The sequence below is a fragment of the Takifugu rubripes genome, chromosome 21 (assembly GCF_901000725.2).
Source record: "Takifugu rubripes chromosome 21, fTakRub1.2, whole genome shotgun sequence".
Lineage (NCBI taxonomy): Eukaryota > Metazoa > Chordata > Actinopteri > Tetraodontiformes > Tetraodontidae > Takifugu > Takifugu rubripes.
The window spans coordinates 11,554,641-11,568,630 of NC_042305.1; the positions used below are offsets into that span (position 1 = coordinate 11,554,641).

A 13,990-nucleotide genomic window follows, 5' to 3' on the forward strand; every position below is an offset into this window, starting at 1 on the left:
CAGACACACACACAGCTGTGAGGGATTCAGAAAGCTGGGTCATATCCATCAAAACAACCCACTCACGCTGAGGAAATTGTTAAGGCCGTGGGGGAGAGAGAGAAAAAGAAGAGAGTGAGGGAGAGAGAGAGCGCCACATAACCTTGAAAGACGGAGCACTGCCTAGTTACCCAGCAGGATTTTGGCGCTGCCTGCCAAGAAGGCGAAACTCTTCCAAGCGCAATCTCCTTCCCATCCAGATCAGGAGAGGAGCTCACTCGGAGAACATCGTTTACGGTGAGCTGAGCACTTTGAGGGATAGAAGAAGAGAGAGAGGGAGAACAAATGTATCTTTCAGGCTACTAGAATCTGCACAGGAATTTAGGAAAAGACAGAGCGGAAACCTCGTCCAAAGTCCATAAACGGAACAAAAGGAAGACAAGAAGTGTTAAAATAATAAGGTAAGACTTGAGGTCTGAGAGAGCATCTGGTGGAGGATTATTTTGGTTTAGATTACAGAGCGGATCAGAAATTACTCTATAAAATGCCAGAATTTTTCTGGTTTGTGCTCAGTACCATCAACAAACTGGCAGACTTCTGTCTACAGTGACCTCAATAAAAAGTTTAACACTGTTACTCTTCCCGTTGTAACATTCAGGTAACCATGCGAGCAGCAGGACACAAAGGGAACAGCTATGTTCTTTTTGTTCTGGCTCTAGTGGTCACACTGGAGGTCCGCAGTGGACAGACCTGCTGGACCGCCTCAGGTCCAGAGTGCGAGAAAGCCCCTTTTGTGCCGGGCCACAACCTGGCAGGGGAGGGGTTCGATGTGGTGCGTATGCAGCGAACAGGAGCATTTGTGATCAACGTCAAGGGGTACATGAGCGACAACAGCACCTGCACGCTGTGTTCCAACCGCTTCCAACAAGGACAGGTACAAAAATGCAAAGTTCTAGCTAGAAAGTCTCCATTCTTGGACCATTCTCCTCCCATCTCGCCACTCAGACTCAGAAACTCCCAGCAGCTGTTCTCGACTGGCGCCCCTTCAGCCGCTGCAGCAAGCAGCTCTCCAGCGCCCTCCACCACTCCGTGGACTCCCTGTTACGCAGTTCCTCCTCCCTGGTCCGGAACAACTGGGGCATCGGACTGAGCTTGGAGAATATTGGCAACGCCGTGCTGGGAGGGAGCCGCTCAGACCTGGCAAAATTTGCACGCTTGCAGCACAGCGTGGACAAGGCCACCTTCGCCATCCATGAGATCAGCTGCACCTACTACAGGTAAAGCCCAGCAGCTGGGGCGCGATGGCGTCCATCCATCCATCCATCCATCCTTGAAGTACAGCTTCTTTGTTTTATTTGTACAGCTACAGGCTGGCTGATCACCCCCAGCTGAGCGCAGAGTTCACCAAACATCTGAAGAGACTCCCTCAGGGATTGAATACGACCCAGGACAGAGCCCTGTACAGGCGGCTGATAGACACCTATGGAACTCACTACATACACCAGGTTATACAGCTGACCATGTTGGACATTAAAATTTGCTGTAAAGAAGCATCAAGCGCTTTTTCTGCCTCCCTCGTGCAGGTCCAGCTCGGCGGGAAGGTGAGACGGGTAACAGCGTTTAGGACCTGTCTGGCTGCGCTGAAGGGCTTTGCCGAGATTGATGTCAAAAAGTGCCTGAACGCGGAGCTGCGAATGTCTCTTGGGTTCCTCCCTGCGAATGCGACCCTCTCCAACAAGTGTGACAACCTTCTGAGGGGCAACCTGAGCATGGGCTTCTACCAGGGCTTCATGACCCACAAGATTGAAGTGGTTGGGGGGGAGAGATACTTCCCCGACATCCTCTACCAGCAGGACCCGTCGGAGGCGTATGACAGCTGGATGAACAGCCTCCACGATAACCCCGACGTCAACTCTTACGCCATCTTCCCTCTGCATCAACTAGTGCAGGACTCGCAGATCGCCGCCAATCTGAGAGACGCCATCACAGGGTACATTCAGGAGAACCAGCTGAGGGAGGACCAGTTTGGGTCCAAGAACTGCTCCCCGACCCCGAACCTGGATCACCACTGCTGCCCCCTACGGTCCGGCAGAGGAACTCTCAAACTGATGATCCACAGAGCTGCGGGCCTGAACGCCGACACCTTCACGAAGACGGACGCCTACGTGAAGATCTTCTACAACGGCATCTACGAGGAAACAGAGACGGTGATGGACGACGACGAACCAGTGTGGAACGCCGTTTACGACTTGGGGTCAGTGGAGGTGGGTCTGGAGCTGAGGCTTGAAGTCTGGGACAGAGACGTGTTCTACAACGATGTTGCTGGAAGATGCATCGCCGTTCCCGAGAGGGGAACACACTCTTTCAGCTGCCAGCTGAAGAGAGGGGTTCTCTACTTCACCTATGTGGTCAAGTGTGACGCTCACCTGACGGGTTTTAGGTGTGGGCGCTACTCTCCCAGCGCCGAGTAGGTTGCTACAAAACAAGGTCAAGTTTAACATCTGGATACAGTCTATAACCTGATCATAACAATGTTCTTTTTTTCCTTGGACCATATTACTGTATATGAAAAATAAAGTGATTTGTGACGCTGAATGTTAGCAACTAAAGTCTTGTAAACACTGTTATTTTGTTTTTTTATTCGGTTGAAAGAGGAACAATAAAAAACCAAAATATACAAATGCCATCAGTCTTATATAGTAACACTTGTAACACGTTTGTACAGTACGAGAACGCAGCGGCTACACCCTGAACACATCGACCTTCACCAGTATCACTCGGCGTGAGCACATTTCAAGTCGAAGCACCGCGTGAACAAACACTTTGTAATTTCTGTGATGCTTTGTTTAAATACGGTAGAAAATCCAAATATTTCCGATATTAGCTTAAGCTCACCTAGATTCATCCGGAGGGTTTTGCTTAAAAAACGACATTACGACCAACATCTGGTCTGGATGAGTTTCCTCTATGAGTTTTGAAGAGATAGAAGAAAATTCCAAATGAGATGTTGTACAAAATGCATGCAGGAGCTCTGGTGTGAGCATGTATCACCGACTGCCAGTAAGCCTCTTATCTAAACCACTGTGCCACAGTTGGAATGCAACTGACAACATCTGAGCGCCAGCAGAGACGTGACGAATTCCTGATGCTAACATCTAAACCCCATTTTTGTTTTCAGGTTTCTCCATTAAGGCCCATGTGGTACATGAAGTATTCACAAGTACATAAAATGTGAGTTTTGCCTTAATGTACTGGTTTTACAATCATGTGCTTGGAGGAAATGGCAGCATATATTGGTCATCTCTCAGTAGTTTTCTCATCAAAATGAAAGAAAGTGTGCGTTCAGTCAGGATACTCAAGTCTTCCGGCAATCCAAGAGGATTGACACGCGCCAAGGTTCAAGTGTGGTTTACAGTCCGAGGGAGGCTTTGAGCAACGACGCCATGTCTTCAGTTATGGTCCCCTCAACACCTGAGGAAAAAAAGAACCATGGTCAAAAATGTGACACGCCTGCTTCCATATAGTAGAAACCCAAAATGATTTGTTGTCGGGTCTGTTGTTTTTTAGCCGCGTGCTACGTATCATCATCCAGCATAAAAAGATAATCCAAGAGTTTATTTTCACAATCCCCAACTGATGTAAAATCCATGTGCAGTGATGTGTTTTTCCAGAAAATTCAGGGTTTAAGGGTTACTCAAATACGTATTTTCTGCATTAAGCATCCATTACCAACTCAAAAACACCCACCATCCATAAAGCTTTTCCTTCTATGTGGCACAGAGCAGTGCTGCCATCTGCCAGACAATGTGCGCTAGTCCTGAAGTGCTGATAATGACCGACTGTTCCACCCACTGGACCAGTTGTGATGTATCTGTGACCGAGATGTTTGATCCTGCCTTTCTGTTCAGGTTCAGGTTCAGGTTCAGTTTGAGTTTTGCTTTTTGATATCATGTTTTCTGAGGCACAGATGGGCCAAGAGATGCTTGGAATGAGGTCAAGAGTCAGTTTTTAAGGACGAGGGTGTGGCATTTGTTTAGCGTTCAGTAATTTGATGTTTAGGCTACTGGTGGCAGAGAAAATGACAACACATGTAACTACTGTAATTAGGAATTATCTCAGGAATTGCTGCATTTCCTATGTGGATGTATCTGCTCACCCTGCTCAGCAGCAGTCATGTCCTGTTCCAGCTTTAGTTTCTTCTGGCCCAGCTGCAAAATGCACTCGTCTATACTGTCCTTGCTGATCAGCTTAATGACCCGGACAGCCCTGAAAGAGAAATGTTAATTAGTCCTGAGCCGTCCTTTCAAATTATTGTCAATGTGGCTGCTCTCCATTTGCGGGAACAGATTTTTTCCCCGAAGAAGGTCCAAAGACCAGCTTAACCAAGACTAAACAACTCTTAAGATCGGGAATCCATCCCACCTGGTCTGTCCCACACGATGACATCTGTCCTCTGCCTGTTTGTCGTTGTAGGGGTTACAGTCGATGTCGTGTAAGATGACGACGTTGGCCGAGGTGAGGTTGATGCCAAGGCCGCCCGCGCGCGTCGACAAGAGGAAGACAAATATGTCCGGATCTGTGTTGTACTCATCAATCAGCACAATCCTACAGGACAAAAACACGTCCGGGCTCAATTAAGCCCCCTAAAATTCCTTTAACACAGGTAACCCAGTAACACCAGTTACCTGTCAGCGATGGGTGTGGATCCATCCAGTCTGATGTATCTGTGACTGAGATGCTTGAGTAACACTTCTATAATATCCAGCATCATGGTGAATTGACTGAATAACACCACTCGGTCACCCTGTAGGAATAGAAATCCTCAAACTAAGCTACACGATACTTGTGAACTTGGAAATAACTGGCGCTCCGCACATCTGCCTTTACCTTCTTTTTAAGAGAGGTCAGCAGCTCTTTGAGGAGGAGGAATTTCCCAGAGTCAAGTATGAGGTCGATTTCTAACTGGTAGGAGCCAATGGAGGAGTACTGCTGGCACAGTCGGTGCAGCTCGAAGTCTGACATCACTTCCATGTCTTCTTGAATCAGAGCGGCGTCCGCGTCAAAGTGACTCGGCTCCTGCGGACACACACGCATGTGGGTGAGGTGACAAGTACAAAAGGAGGAGCCGAGTGAGGACGGGACAGGCCAGAGTGGGACGGACCTTCAGCATGAGTTTGCTCATGGCTTTAAGTTTTTCTGCAGTGTAATATTGTCGATGGAGCAGGGGGTGGTTGGCCATCTTCCTCAGCTGCATCATCACATTACACAGCTCACGCTCTGCAGAGGAACGAAGTGAGAGGAGGAGGTGTTATTTCTGCCATGTATACGGAAGGGAAACTTTAGACAACATAAAGAAGAGCGCATTAAGCTCACTCTCTCCGCTAGTGGAACGCTTGAGCTTCGTGAAGAGGGCCTGATAGAGAGCGCGCTGTTTTTCACTCATCAAACACGTCTCGACTTTCTCCTCCTTGGCTGGTAGCTGCTTGAGAACCTGGATAACAGAGACAAATCACCATTTCTAATGTTTAAAGCTCTTTTAAATTAAAGTCATTGTCAAAGGAAAGAACTTGAAAGACACAAACTCACGTCACTCTTGATTCTTCGGAGGATGAAGGGTTTCATGATGAGTTTGGCCTGAGAAATGCGATCTCTCTCGAAGGGGCTCTGCTCCTCGTGGGATTTCTACAGTGCAACATTAAATGTTGGTCTATAGAAGAGACGCATCTGCAAATAATCAGCTTTAGTTTGGAGTCTTACCATAGAAAACATTTTAGAAAGCTGAGAAGTGGAGCTAGAGAACATCGAGGGCATGATGAAGTTCAGGAGAGACATCAGTTCCAGGAGGTTGTTCTGCAAAGGAGTTCCTGTCAGCAGCAAGCGATGCTCAGCCTGTACAGGGGGGAGGGAGGAGAGAAGAGAGGGGGGGAGGAAGAGAGCGAGAGAGACGTTAAAGGAGGTGCAAAGCTGGAATGAGAAAATATGAATGAATTCTGATTACTAACAGAGAGAAACTATGATGAACTAACATTGATGGCCATAAGGTGGCGATAGCGCAAGCTGTTCATATTCTTCAGCATGTGACCCTCATCAAACACGGCGTACTTCAGACGCAGCTTGCGAAACAGGCTGCGATCGCTGTCGTTTCCGATGGCCAAGTTATACCTGAGTAAAAAAGGACAGGCTGTCACTGAATTCATTCATGCAGTGTAGTGAGCCCCCTACTGTCTGGGTGTGCGTTTACTCACGTGGTCACAATGACGTTGTACTCAATGTCTTCATTGAGAATTTCGTGTCTGAGATAGCGACGGTCGTCAATAGATCCTGCACGATCGTAGAAGACAAAATGTGTTGCTTCAAAACATCTAAATAGGACACGTATGCGCAGGTACAGATACACAGTGTATGCTCTCTTTCTCAACTATTCAGCTCCAGTACAGTCAATTGTTTAGATTCTATTCTATATACTGTCAATAATATATCCAAAGTGACTATTAAAGAGTGTGGAGTTAACATCTGAACAATCAATGGTCTCCAGTGGTTTATATCACCATTGGCAGCATTGGGAACTTCAATTTAGGTGGCACTAAAATGACATTTTGAAAAACATCTTGTTCTTCAGGTTTCCAACACAGAAGTGTTTGGGAAACACCGCCACCTGGTGGTCAAGCCCGATGATAATCAAACCCGCGTGCTGGGGATTTCACCTGAGAGCACAAGAGCTTCCAGCTTTGTGCAAACACGGGAAAAAAATCTTTACCAGCAGCGTAAAACCTTTATTTCTGGGGAGAGGGGTCAAAGTTCAATGTGAAGAGAAGAATGAAGAGTCTTACCATAATAGACTACAACTTTAAGGCTGGGACACCACAGCTTCAGCTCTCTGACCCAGTTATCTACAAGAGCATTAAAGCAAGAAATCAGAATCAGAATCAGATTTATTTATTGCCATTGTTCATGTAGTACACAGTATTACACAAGCTAGGAATTTGTCTCGGTGTGACACTGCAACATTCAACATAGAGAAGACAATAAACACTAGAATAAGATAAATAAGATAAGACATATATATATATATATATATATATATATATATATATATATATATATATAGTAAGGAATTGGTAATGTGTATTCCTATAATGTGCAAGAGCAGCAGTTAAGTTAAGGTTAGAAGTCCACAGTGCAGGTCAATGCAAAAGTAGTGTATTGTTCATGAGTCCGACTGGCTGCTGTACATGGTGCTTAAGTGATAAGTAACTTGGTGTTCAGCAGCCTGATGGCAGAGGGGAAGAAGCTGTTCATGTAGCGGGAGGTTTTGGTCCGAATGGACCGTAGTCTCCTGCCTGAGGGGAGGGGGGAAAACAGTCCGTGACCAGGGTCAGGGTTTCCCCCCTCCTCTTCTCCCTGTACACAAACTGCTGCACCTCAAGCCACCAGTCTGTCAAGCTGATCAAGTGTGCGGATGACACCACCCTCATCGGGCTCATCTCCAATGGCAACGAGACTGCCTACAGGAGGGAGGTGGCTCGACTGGTGTCCTGGTGCGGACACAACAACCTGCAGCTGAACGCTCAGAAGACAGTGGAGATGATTGTGGACTTCAGGAAAGTCACAGCCCCTTTGCCCCCCCTTGCCCTCATGGACTCCCCCATCACCACTGTGGACTCCTTCCGCTTCCTGGGCACCACCATCACCCGGGACCTTAAGTGGGAGCCAACCATCAGCTCCCTCATCAAGAAGGCCCAGCAAAGGATGTTCTTCCTACGGAAGCTGAGGAAGCTCAAACTGCCTCCCAGGATGTTGGCGCAGTTTTATACGGCCATCATCGAGTCCATCCTCACCTCCTCCATCACCGTGTGGTTTGCTGGCGCCACCGTCAGGGACAGACTGAGGCTGCAGCGCGTCGTGCGCGCTGCCGAGAAGGTGATGGGCTGCAGGCTTCCATCCATCCAGGACCTGTATATCTCCAGGACCCGGAGGCATGCAGGTCGGATCACGGCCGACCCTTCCCACCCTGGTCACGGACTGTTTTCCCCCCTCCCCTCAGGCAGGAGACTACGGTCCATTCGGACCAAAACCTCCCGCTACATGAACAGCTTCTTCCCCTCTGCCATCAGGCTGCTGAACACCAAGTGACTTATCACTTAAGCACCATGAACAGCAGCCAGTCGGACTCACGGACATCACATTACTCCTGCATTGACCTGCACTATTTCTTACTATTTATGTATATACTGTATATATGTCTTATTTTATTTTATTTATCTTATTCTAGTGTTGTCTTCTTTATGTTGAATGTCGCAGCGTCACACCAAGACAAATTCCTAGTTTGTGTAATACTGTGTATTACATGAACAATGGCAATAAATCTGATTCTGATTCTGATTCTGATTCTGGGGTGGGAAGGGTCGGCCGTGATCCGACCTGCATGCCTCCGGGTCCTGGAGATATACAGGTCCTGGATGGATGGAAGCCTGCAGCCGATCACTTTCTCGGCAGCGCGCACGACGCGCTGCAGCCTCAGTCTGTCCCTGACGGTGGCGCCAGCGTACCACACGGTGATGGAGGAGGTGAGGATGGACTCGATGATGGCCGTATAAAACTGCGCCAACATCCTGGGAGGCAGTTTGAGCTTCCTCAGCTTCCGTAGGAAGAACATCCTTTGCTGGGCCTTCTTGATGAGGGAGCTGATGGTTGGCTCCCACTTAAGGTCCCGGGTGATGGTGGTGCCCAGGAAGAGGAAGGAGTCCACAGTGGTGATGGGGGAGTCCATGAGGGCAAGGGGGGGCGAAGGGGCTGTGAATTTCCTGAAGTCCACAATCATCTCCACTGTCTTCTGAGTGTTCAGCTGCAGGTTGTTGTGTCCGCACCAGGACACCAGTCGAGCCACCTCCCTCCTGTAGGCAGTCTCGTCGCCATTGGAGATGAGCCCGATGAGGGTGGTGTCATCCGCACACTTGATCAGCTTGACAGACTGGTGGCTTGAGGTGCAGCAGTTTGTGTACAGGGAGAAGAGCAGGGGGGAAAGTACCGGTACTCAGCCCTGGGGTGATCCAGTGCTGATGGAGACAGAGTCCGAGACAGTCTTCCCCAGCCGCACAAAAGGGACTACAGAGGTGAGCGCCACAGGTCTGTAGTCGTTAAGCCCAGTGATCCGTGGCTTCTTGGGGACAGGGACGATGATTGAAGTTTTGAGGCAGGCTGGCACCTGGCACGACTACAGGGAGGAGTTGAAGATGTCTGTAAAGACAGGAGTCAGCTCCTCTGCGCAGTGCCTCAGGGTGGAAGGAGACACGCCGTTCGGGGCAGGGGCTTCAACCTGGGGCTCAACCTGGCGAACTGCCTGCGCACATCCTGTTCACTGATGGTGAGTGGAGGGGGGAGGTGTTGGGCATGGCTGACGAGGTGTCAAAGCGGGCATAGTGGAGGGACAGACTCTTACAAAGGGCTTTGTCGTCCTGACCCTTTGAAGCCTGAGGCCGGTAGTTGGTAATCTGCCTCAGGCCTCTCCACACAGAAGCAGAGTCGTTAGCAGTAAACTGCTGCTGAAGTTTCTCTGAATACACAGATTTAGCTCTCCTCAAATGAATCAATACCACAAGCCACTAATACGGTCATGGTTCTGACTGAGGGAGAAAAGAGCTGGGTCAGAATCGGCCAGAGCAAGGAATGGAAGCTGGTCAAACTGGAGGAAATGTCTGAATCCATGCGTGAGTTTGACCCCCATAACCAGCTGACTGGTGGAGAAAAGGCCGGCATAGCCTTCGGGGTACTGGCTTTGATGGCGCTTGTGGTTGTGCTTTCAACAGTCATGGTGAAGAGGAGGCGAAGGCTGGGTGCCTGGCTGGAGAGAGGTCGCGGCTATGAAGAGATTCATGACGGGTTATTCCAAGGAAGAGAAAGTGAAACTGATGAGACGAGGTCCTCTTAGTGTCAGTACATGGCACAAACAAGAAGTCTGTTCCTCGCTTCTCTATTTTTATGGACAATGGAAATTAGAATCACTTCAAAAGCTGTGTGATTTGGCTTTTTTGCACTTAAGCCCTATTCTTGTAATGGAAAGAGCCGTCACCAGACCGGAAAGTGGAAGTAATTCCGAAAGTAGGGTAACAGCGCCCCCTGAAGGCCAGTGTGAAGAACGCCACAAATCTACCTTTTTAGTGTTTAATAACGCAACTGTTTTTGCTAATAAAAATGAATCAGCACATTTATTTTATATCTTTTGAATTTCATTTAATTTTGTTCAACCAACTACATCAATATCCTTTGCTAGTACCTTTACTGCAAATATAACATTGAAACAATTGCAAGTCACTAAAATAATAATAATAAAAAATAAAAACAGTGAATGAGTCTGCCTCCGTGCTTGTCTGCACTTAGACCAACCTTAAGAAACACATATAAAGCTGCTGAATGCCATCCTCTCTAAAGTGATGACAGCACAGCTAGAAAAAGGCACAACTATGGCCTGTTTCAATGTTTGAATGAAAGCCGGTGGTGGCTTAAAGACACATGTGCTTGTGCATGTTCGGTATATATTTGGCCCTGATATTCGTTACCCTTTCGTTCTCTTGACCACTTTATCTATTTTCGGTTTCACTGTGAAGGTGCACACATGGGGGAAGGCTGGGCACACACCCAGACCAGTTTCCAGCTCATCCAGGGCCCTATGTGAACATTGGTGGCTTTGGTACCTTGCTCAAGGGTACCTCAGCAGTGCTCCTCTAATACCAGAACATCTTACATGTTTTGTCGGCACCGAAGCTTCAACTGAGATCCCTCCACTTCTCAGCTCAGCCCCCCATGGCCATAATATCCAGAAGTCCCTGAAAGCTTTAGTATAATATAATATCCCAGAGTCAAATTTCTGATTCATCCTGAAACACTGTGTCAGCAGCTCCAGCATGATAAGTGAGACCAGCAGTTGTGCCCACAGCACGTGCTACTTAAAGAGACACATACATTTGATTTAGAAGCAGTCAAACTCTAAATTCATTTAGATGTGCAGTTCTCCATGAACCCAAATCCATGTTCAGGAAGGTCGTACTGTCGATATGGTCAGACATGTTTTAACTACAGCGGTGAAAAAGCTGCAGATGTGGCACCCAAGAACACACTAGTCCAAGCAAATCTGGGTTAAATAAGTGGTTCATTGTGGCGTTTAATGCTTTGATGGAGACAACATAAACAGCAGAGCTGTGCTCATGTCGGGAAGCCACGTGGTAGTCTGAAGACACAAACTCAAACTCCGGGGCATGAGTGTCAATATTGACATGAGACAAACGAAAGTTTCCCGAAAGCAAAGACGAGGAAATATGGCAAAGCATATATATGCTAACTACCCACCGGGAAGCATTCTACAGTAGCTAAAAAGTGTGTTTATAAAATGTAACAGATTCTGAGCAGAACTGGCACCAGGTAAAGCCTTGCTAACACCCTCAGACACAGTGCTCCTTTTCAGAGGAGCTGCAGAAGCTGTTGCCTGTCCGATACTAATCGGTGTTTGTTTACTCTGGTACGTTCTCGCAGTGCAACTAGTTTGCCAACCAGGTGGGCCTGTTTGGTTATATGAGGTGGCACACTCATTGCCTGTGGGTTTCCTGTGGGTTTTTTCCCCTGTAGGTTTTTTTTTTTTCTGTCCCAGCATTTCACATTTCATGAAAGAAAAATGATTAATCTTTGGGTGTCCTGTTGAAACATCTAAATTTTCCATTTTGTAAGGACAAAAGCTTTGATTCTTCACCAAGATATGAGTTTTGCTTTTTATTAATTCTATTTTTATAAAAAAAAACAACAACAAATGCTTTTATGTGTTATTCTGTTACATACCTTTTTTAGATTTAATATAATAAATCAGGGGTCACCAACACAGTGCCCGTGGGCACCAAGTCGCCCGCCATGACCACATGAGTCGCCCGCAAGCCTGTTCTAAAAATCTCAAAACTCGCAAGTGAGGTGCATCTAAGAAAATCTTTTCTACCGTTATTTTTAAAAAAATCACACCTGCATTTACATAGATTTTAAAATGACAATGTCTTAAACATAAATAAAAATATAAACTCTGACCTAGTTCAAAGGTCAGTATTGTGCACATGAAAGAACCTTTGCACTTGTGGAGAATAAACTAGCGGGCACTGAAGATGGTGGGTGGAGTGCAATTTTCTACCCCAAAAACATGGCAAAAAGAAGACAGTAAATTTATCATTTTCAAAGTGAATGGTAATTTTTACTACTGTGAAAGGAAGGTGTGTATGTTGCATTTGTGGGGCAACTGTGATGATGGCGAAGCAGCACATGACGCTTCACTACGCGTCATGAAAGCTACAATGCTAATGCTAACTACCCACCGGGAAGCATTCTACAATCAGAGAAGGCCCAGGAGCTAAAAAGTGTGTTTATAAAATGTAACAGATTCTGAGCAGAACTGTAGTAGATTTGTTTAGTTAAGATTTATTCAATATGAAAGTTAATTTTTTTAAATTTCTGGAAGCCACTGGCGCCATGTAAAGCCTTGCTAACAACCCCAGACACAGTGCTCCTTTTCAGAGGAGCTACAGAAGCTGTTGCCTGTCCGATACTAATCGGTGTTTGTTTACTCTGGTACGTTCTTGCAGTGCAACTAGTTTGCCAACCAGGTGGGGCTGTTTGGTTATATGAGGTGGCACACTCATTGCCTGTGGGTTTCCTGTGGGTTTTTTCCCCTGTAGGTTTTTTTTTCTGTCCCAGCATTTCACATTTCATGAAAGAAAAATGATTAATCTTTGGGTGTTGTTGAGAATGGTCTTTATCTTGTTGTTATGTGTTTCACCATATGTTCCTGTCTTCCCTTAGAAGTTAGGCAAGGTAGACTAAATGTAATTAAAAACAGAGACATTCCAGTTGCAGGATTGTTGTTTGATCTACTGTTATCTCAGGAGCCAGTCAGGCAGGGGGTGTCAAACACTCATTGTAAACAGGATATCAGGGGGGTTGATGATGATCACATTTGCATGAAGATGGGGATCTGGCCACCTGGGAAAGCAATGGAAAAGAAGGACTGTATCAACACCAAAGGAGGCTGGAGGAAGAGGACGAGGACATCTCAGCAGGGGATCTGGAGTGGATTGCATGGACATTGTGAATTTGCATGTGTGTGACTATAAAGGACTGGGCCCAGGGATAGTTAGGTTGTCAGACTTCATGCCCTGACAATTGACTCTGTTGTTGCTAGGGTTATGAACTGGCCCGGAGCTCTGTAATATTTGTATCTGGAATTGATTCTATTGTTAAATACATTTTGAAATTGGTACTTTACTTCTCGAAGTCTTCATTCAACGAACACGCGGATCGGCAGCTACATACAGGAGGTATCGCGATCCAACAGTGTCCTGTTGAAACATCTAAATTTTCCATTTTGTAAGGACAAAAGCTTTGATTCTTCACCACGATATGAGTTTTGCTTTTTATTAATTCTATTTTTATAAAAAAACAACAACAACAAATGCTTTTATGTGTTATTCTGTTACATATCATTTTCAGATTTAATACACTAAATCAGGGGTCACCAACACAGTGCCCGTGGGCACCAAGTCGCCCCCCATGACCACATGAGTCGCCCGCAAGCCTGTTCTAAAAATAGCAAAACTCGCAAGTGAGGTGCATCTAAGAAAATCTTTTCTACCGCTATTTTTTTTAAAATCACACCTGCATTTACATAGATTTTAAAATGACAATGTCTTAAACATAAATAAAAATATAAATAAAGTGAAGGTGAACTCTGACCTAGTTCAAAGGTCAGTATTGTGCACATGAAAGAACCTTTGCGCTTGTGGAGAATAAACTAGCGGGCACTGAAGATGGTGGGTGGAGTGCAATTTTCTACCCCAAAAACATGGCAAAAAGAAGACAGTAAATGTATCATTTTCAAAGTGAATGGTAATTTTTACTACTGTGAAAGGAAGGTGTGTATGTTGCATTTGTGGGGCGACTGTGATGATGGCGAAGCAGCTCAATGTGGAGCGGCGCTTCACCACGC

General features: G+C 46.4%; 2 protein-coding genes across 2 annotated transcripts; one reads left to right on the forward strand and one right to left on the reverse strand.

Moving 5' to 3' along the window:
* Positions 1-49: 49 nt before the first annotated feature.
* prf1.5 (perforin 1.5) lies at positions 50-2,603 on the forward strand. Its single transcript, XM_029830038.1, has 5 exons — positions 50-440; positions 638-913; positions 985-1,256; positions 1,343-1,484; positions 1,563-2,603. Exons 2-5 carry the CDS (start codon positions 644-646, stop codon positions 2,448-2,450), a joined length of 1,572 nt encoding a protein of 523 aa, XP_029685898.1. The 5' UTR covers positions 50-440; positions 638-643; the 3' UTR covers positions 2,451-2,603.
* Positions 2,604-2,620: 17 nt separating this feature from the next.
* On the reverse strand, positions 2,621-6,873 carry LOC101062430 (SWI/SNF-related matrix-associated actin-dependent regulator of chromatin subfamily A containing DEAD/H box 1B-like; the record flags this gene model as incomplete). Its single annotated transcript, XM_029830039.1, has 12 exons — positions 2,621-3,450; positions 4,136-4,245; positions 4,402-4,584; positions 4,665-4,783; positions 4,867-5,055; positions 5,141-5,256; positions 5,353-5,470; positions 5,566-5,661; positions 5,737-5,868; positions 6,006-6,141; positions 6,225-6,300; positions 6,810-6,873. Coding segments are annotated over 12 exons (1,401 nt in total), but the record flags the coding sequence as incomplete, so codon positions are not given.
* Between the last annotated feature and the right edge of the window lie 7,117 nt (positions 6,874-13,990).

What these genes read in the sequence shown, in the direction of transcription:
- prf1.5 (XM_029830038.1), top strand. Translation starts at nt 644, where the DNA reads ATGCGAGCAGCAGGACACAAAGGGAACAGCTATGTTCTTTTTGTTCTG. An exon ending in ATCAGCTGCACCTACTACAG is followed by an intron (nt 1,257 to 1,342) that starts GTAAAGCCCAGC and finishes TTATTTGTACAG; the next exon opens with CTACAGGCTGGCTGATCACC. An exon ending in GAACTCACTACATACACCAG is followed by an intron (nt 1,485 to 1,562) that starts GTTATACAGCTG and finishes TCCCTCGTGCAG; the next exon opens with GTCCAGCTCGGCGGGAAGGT.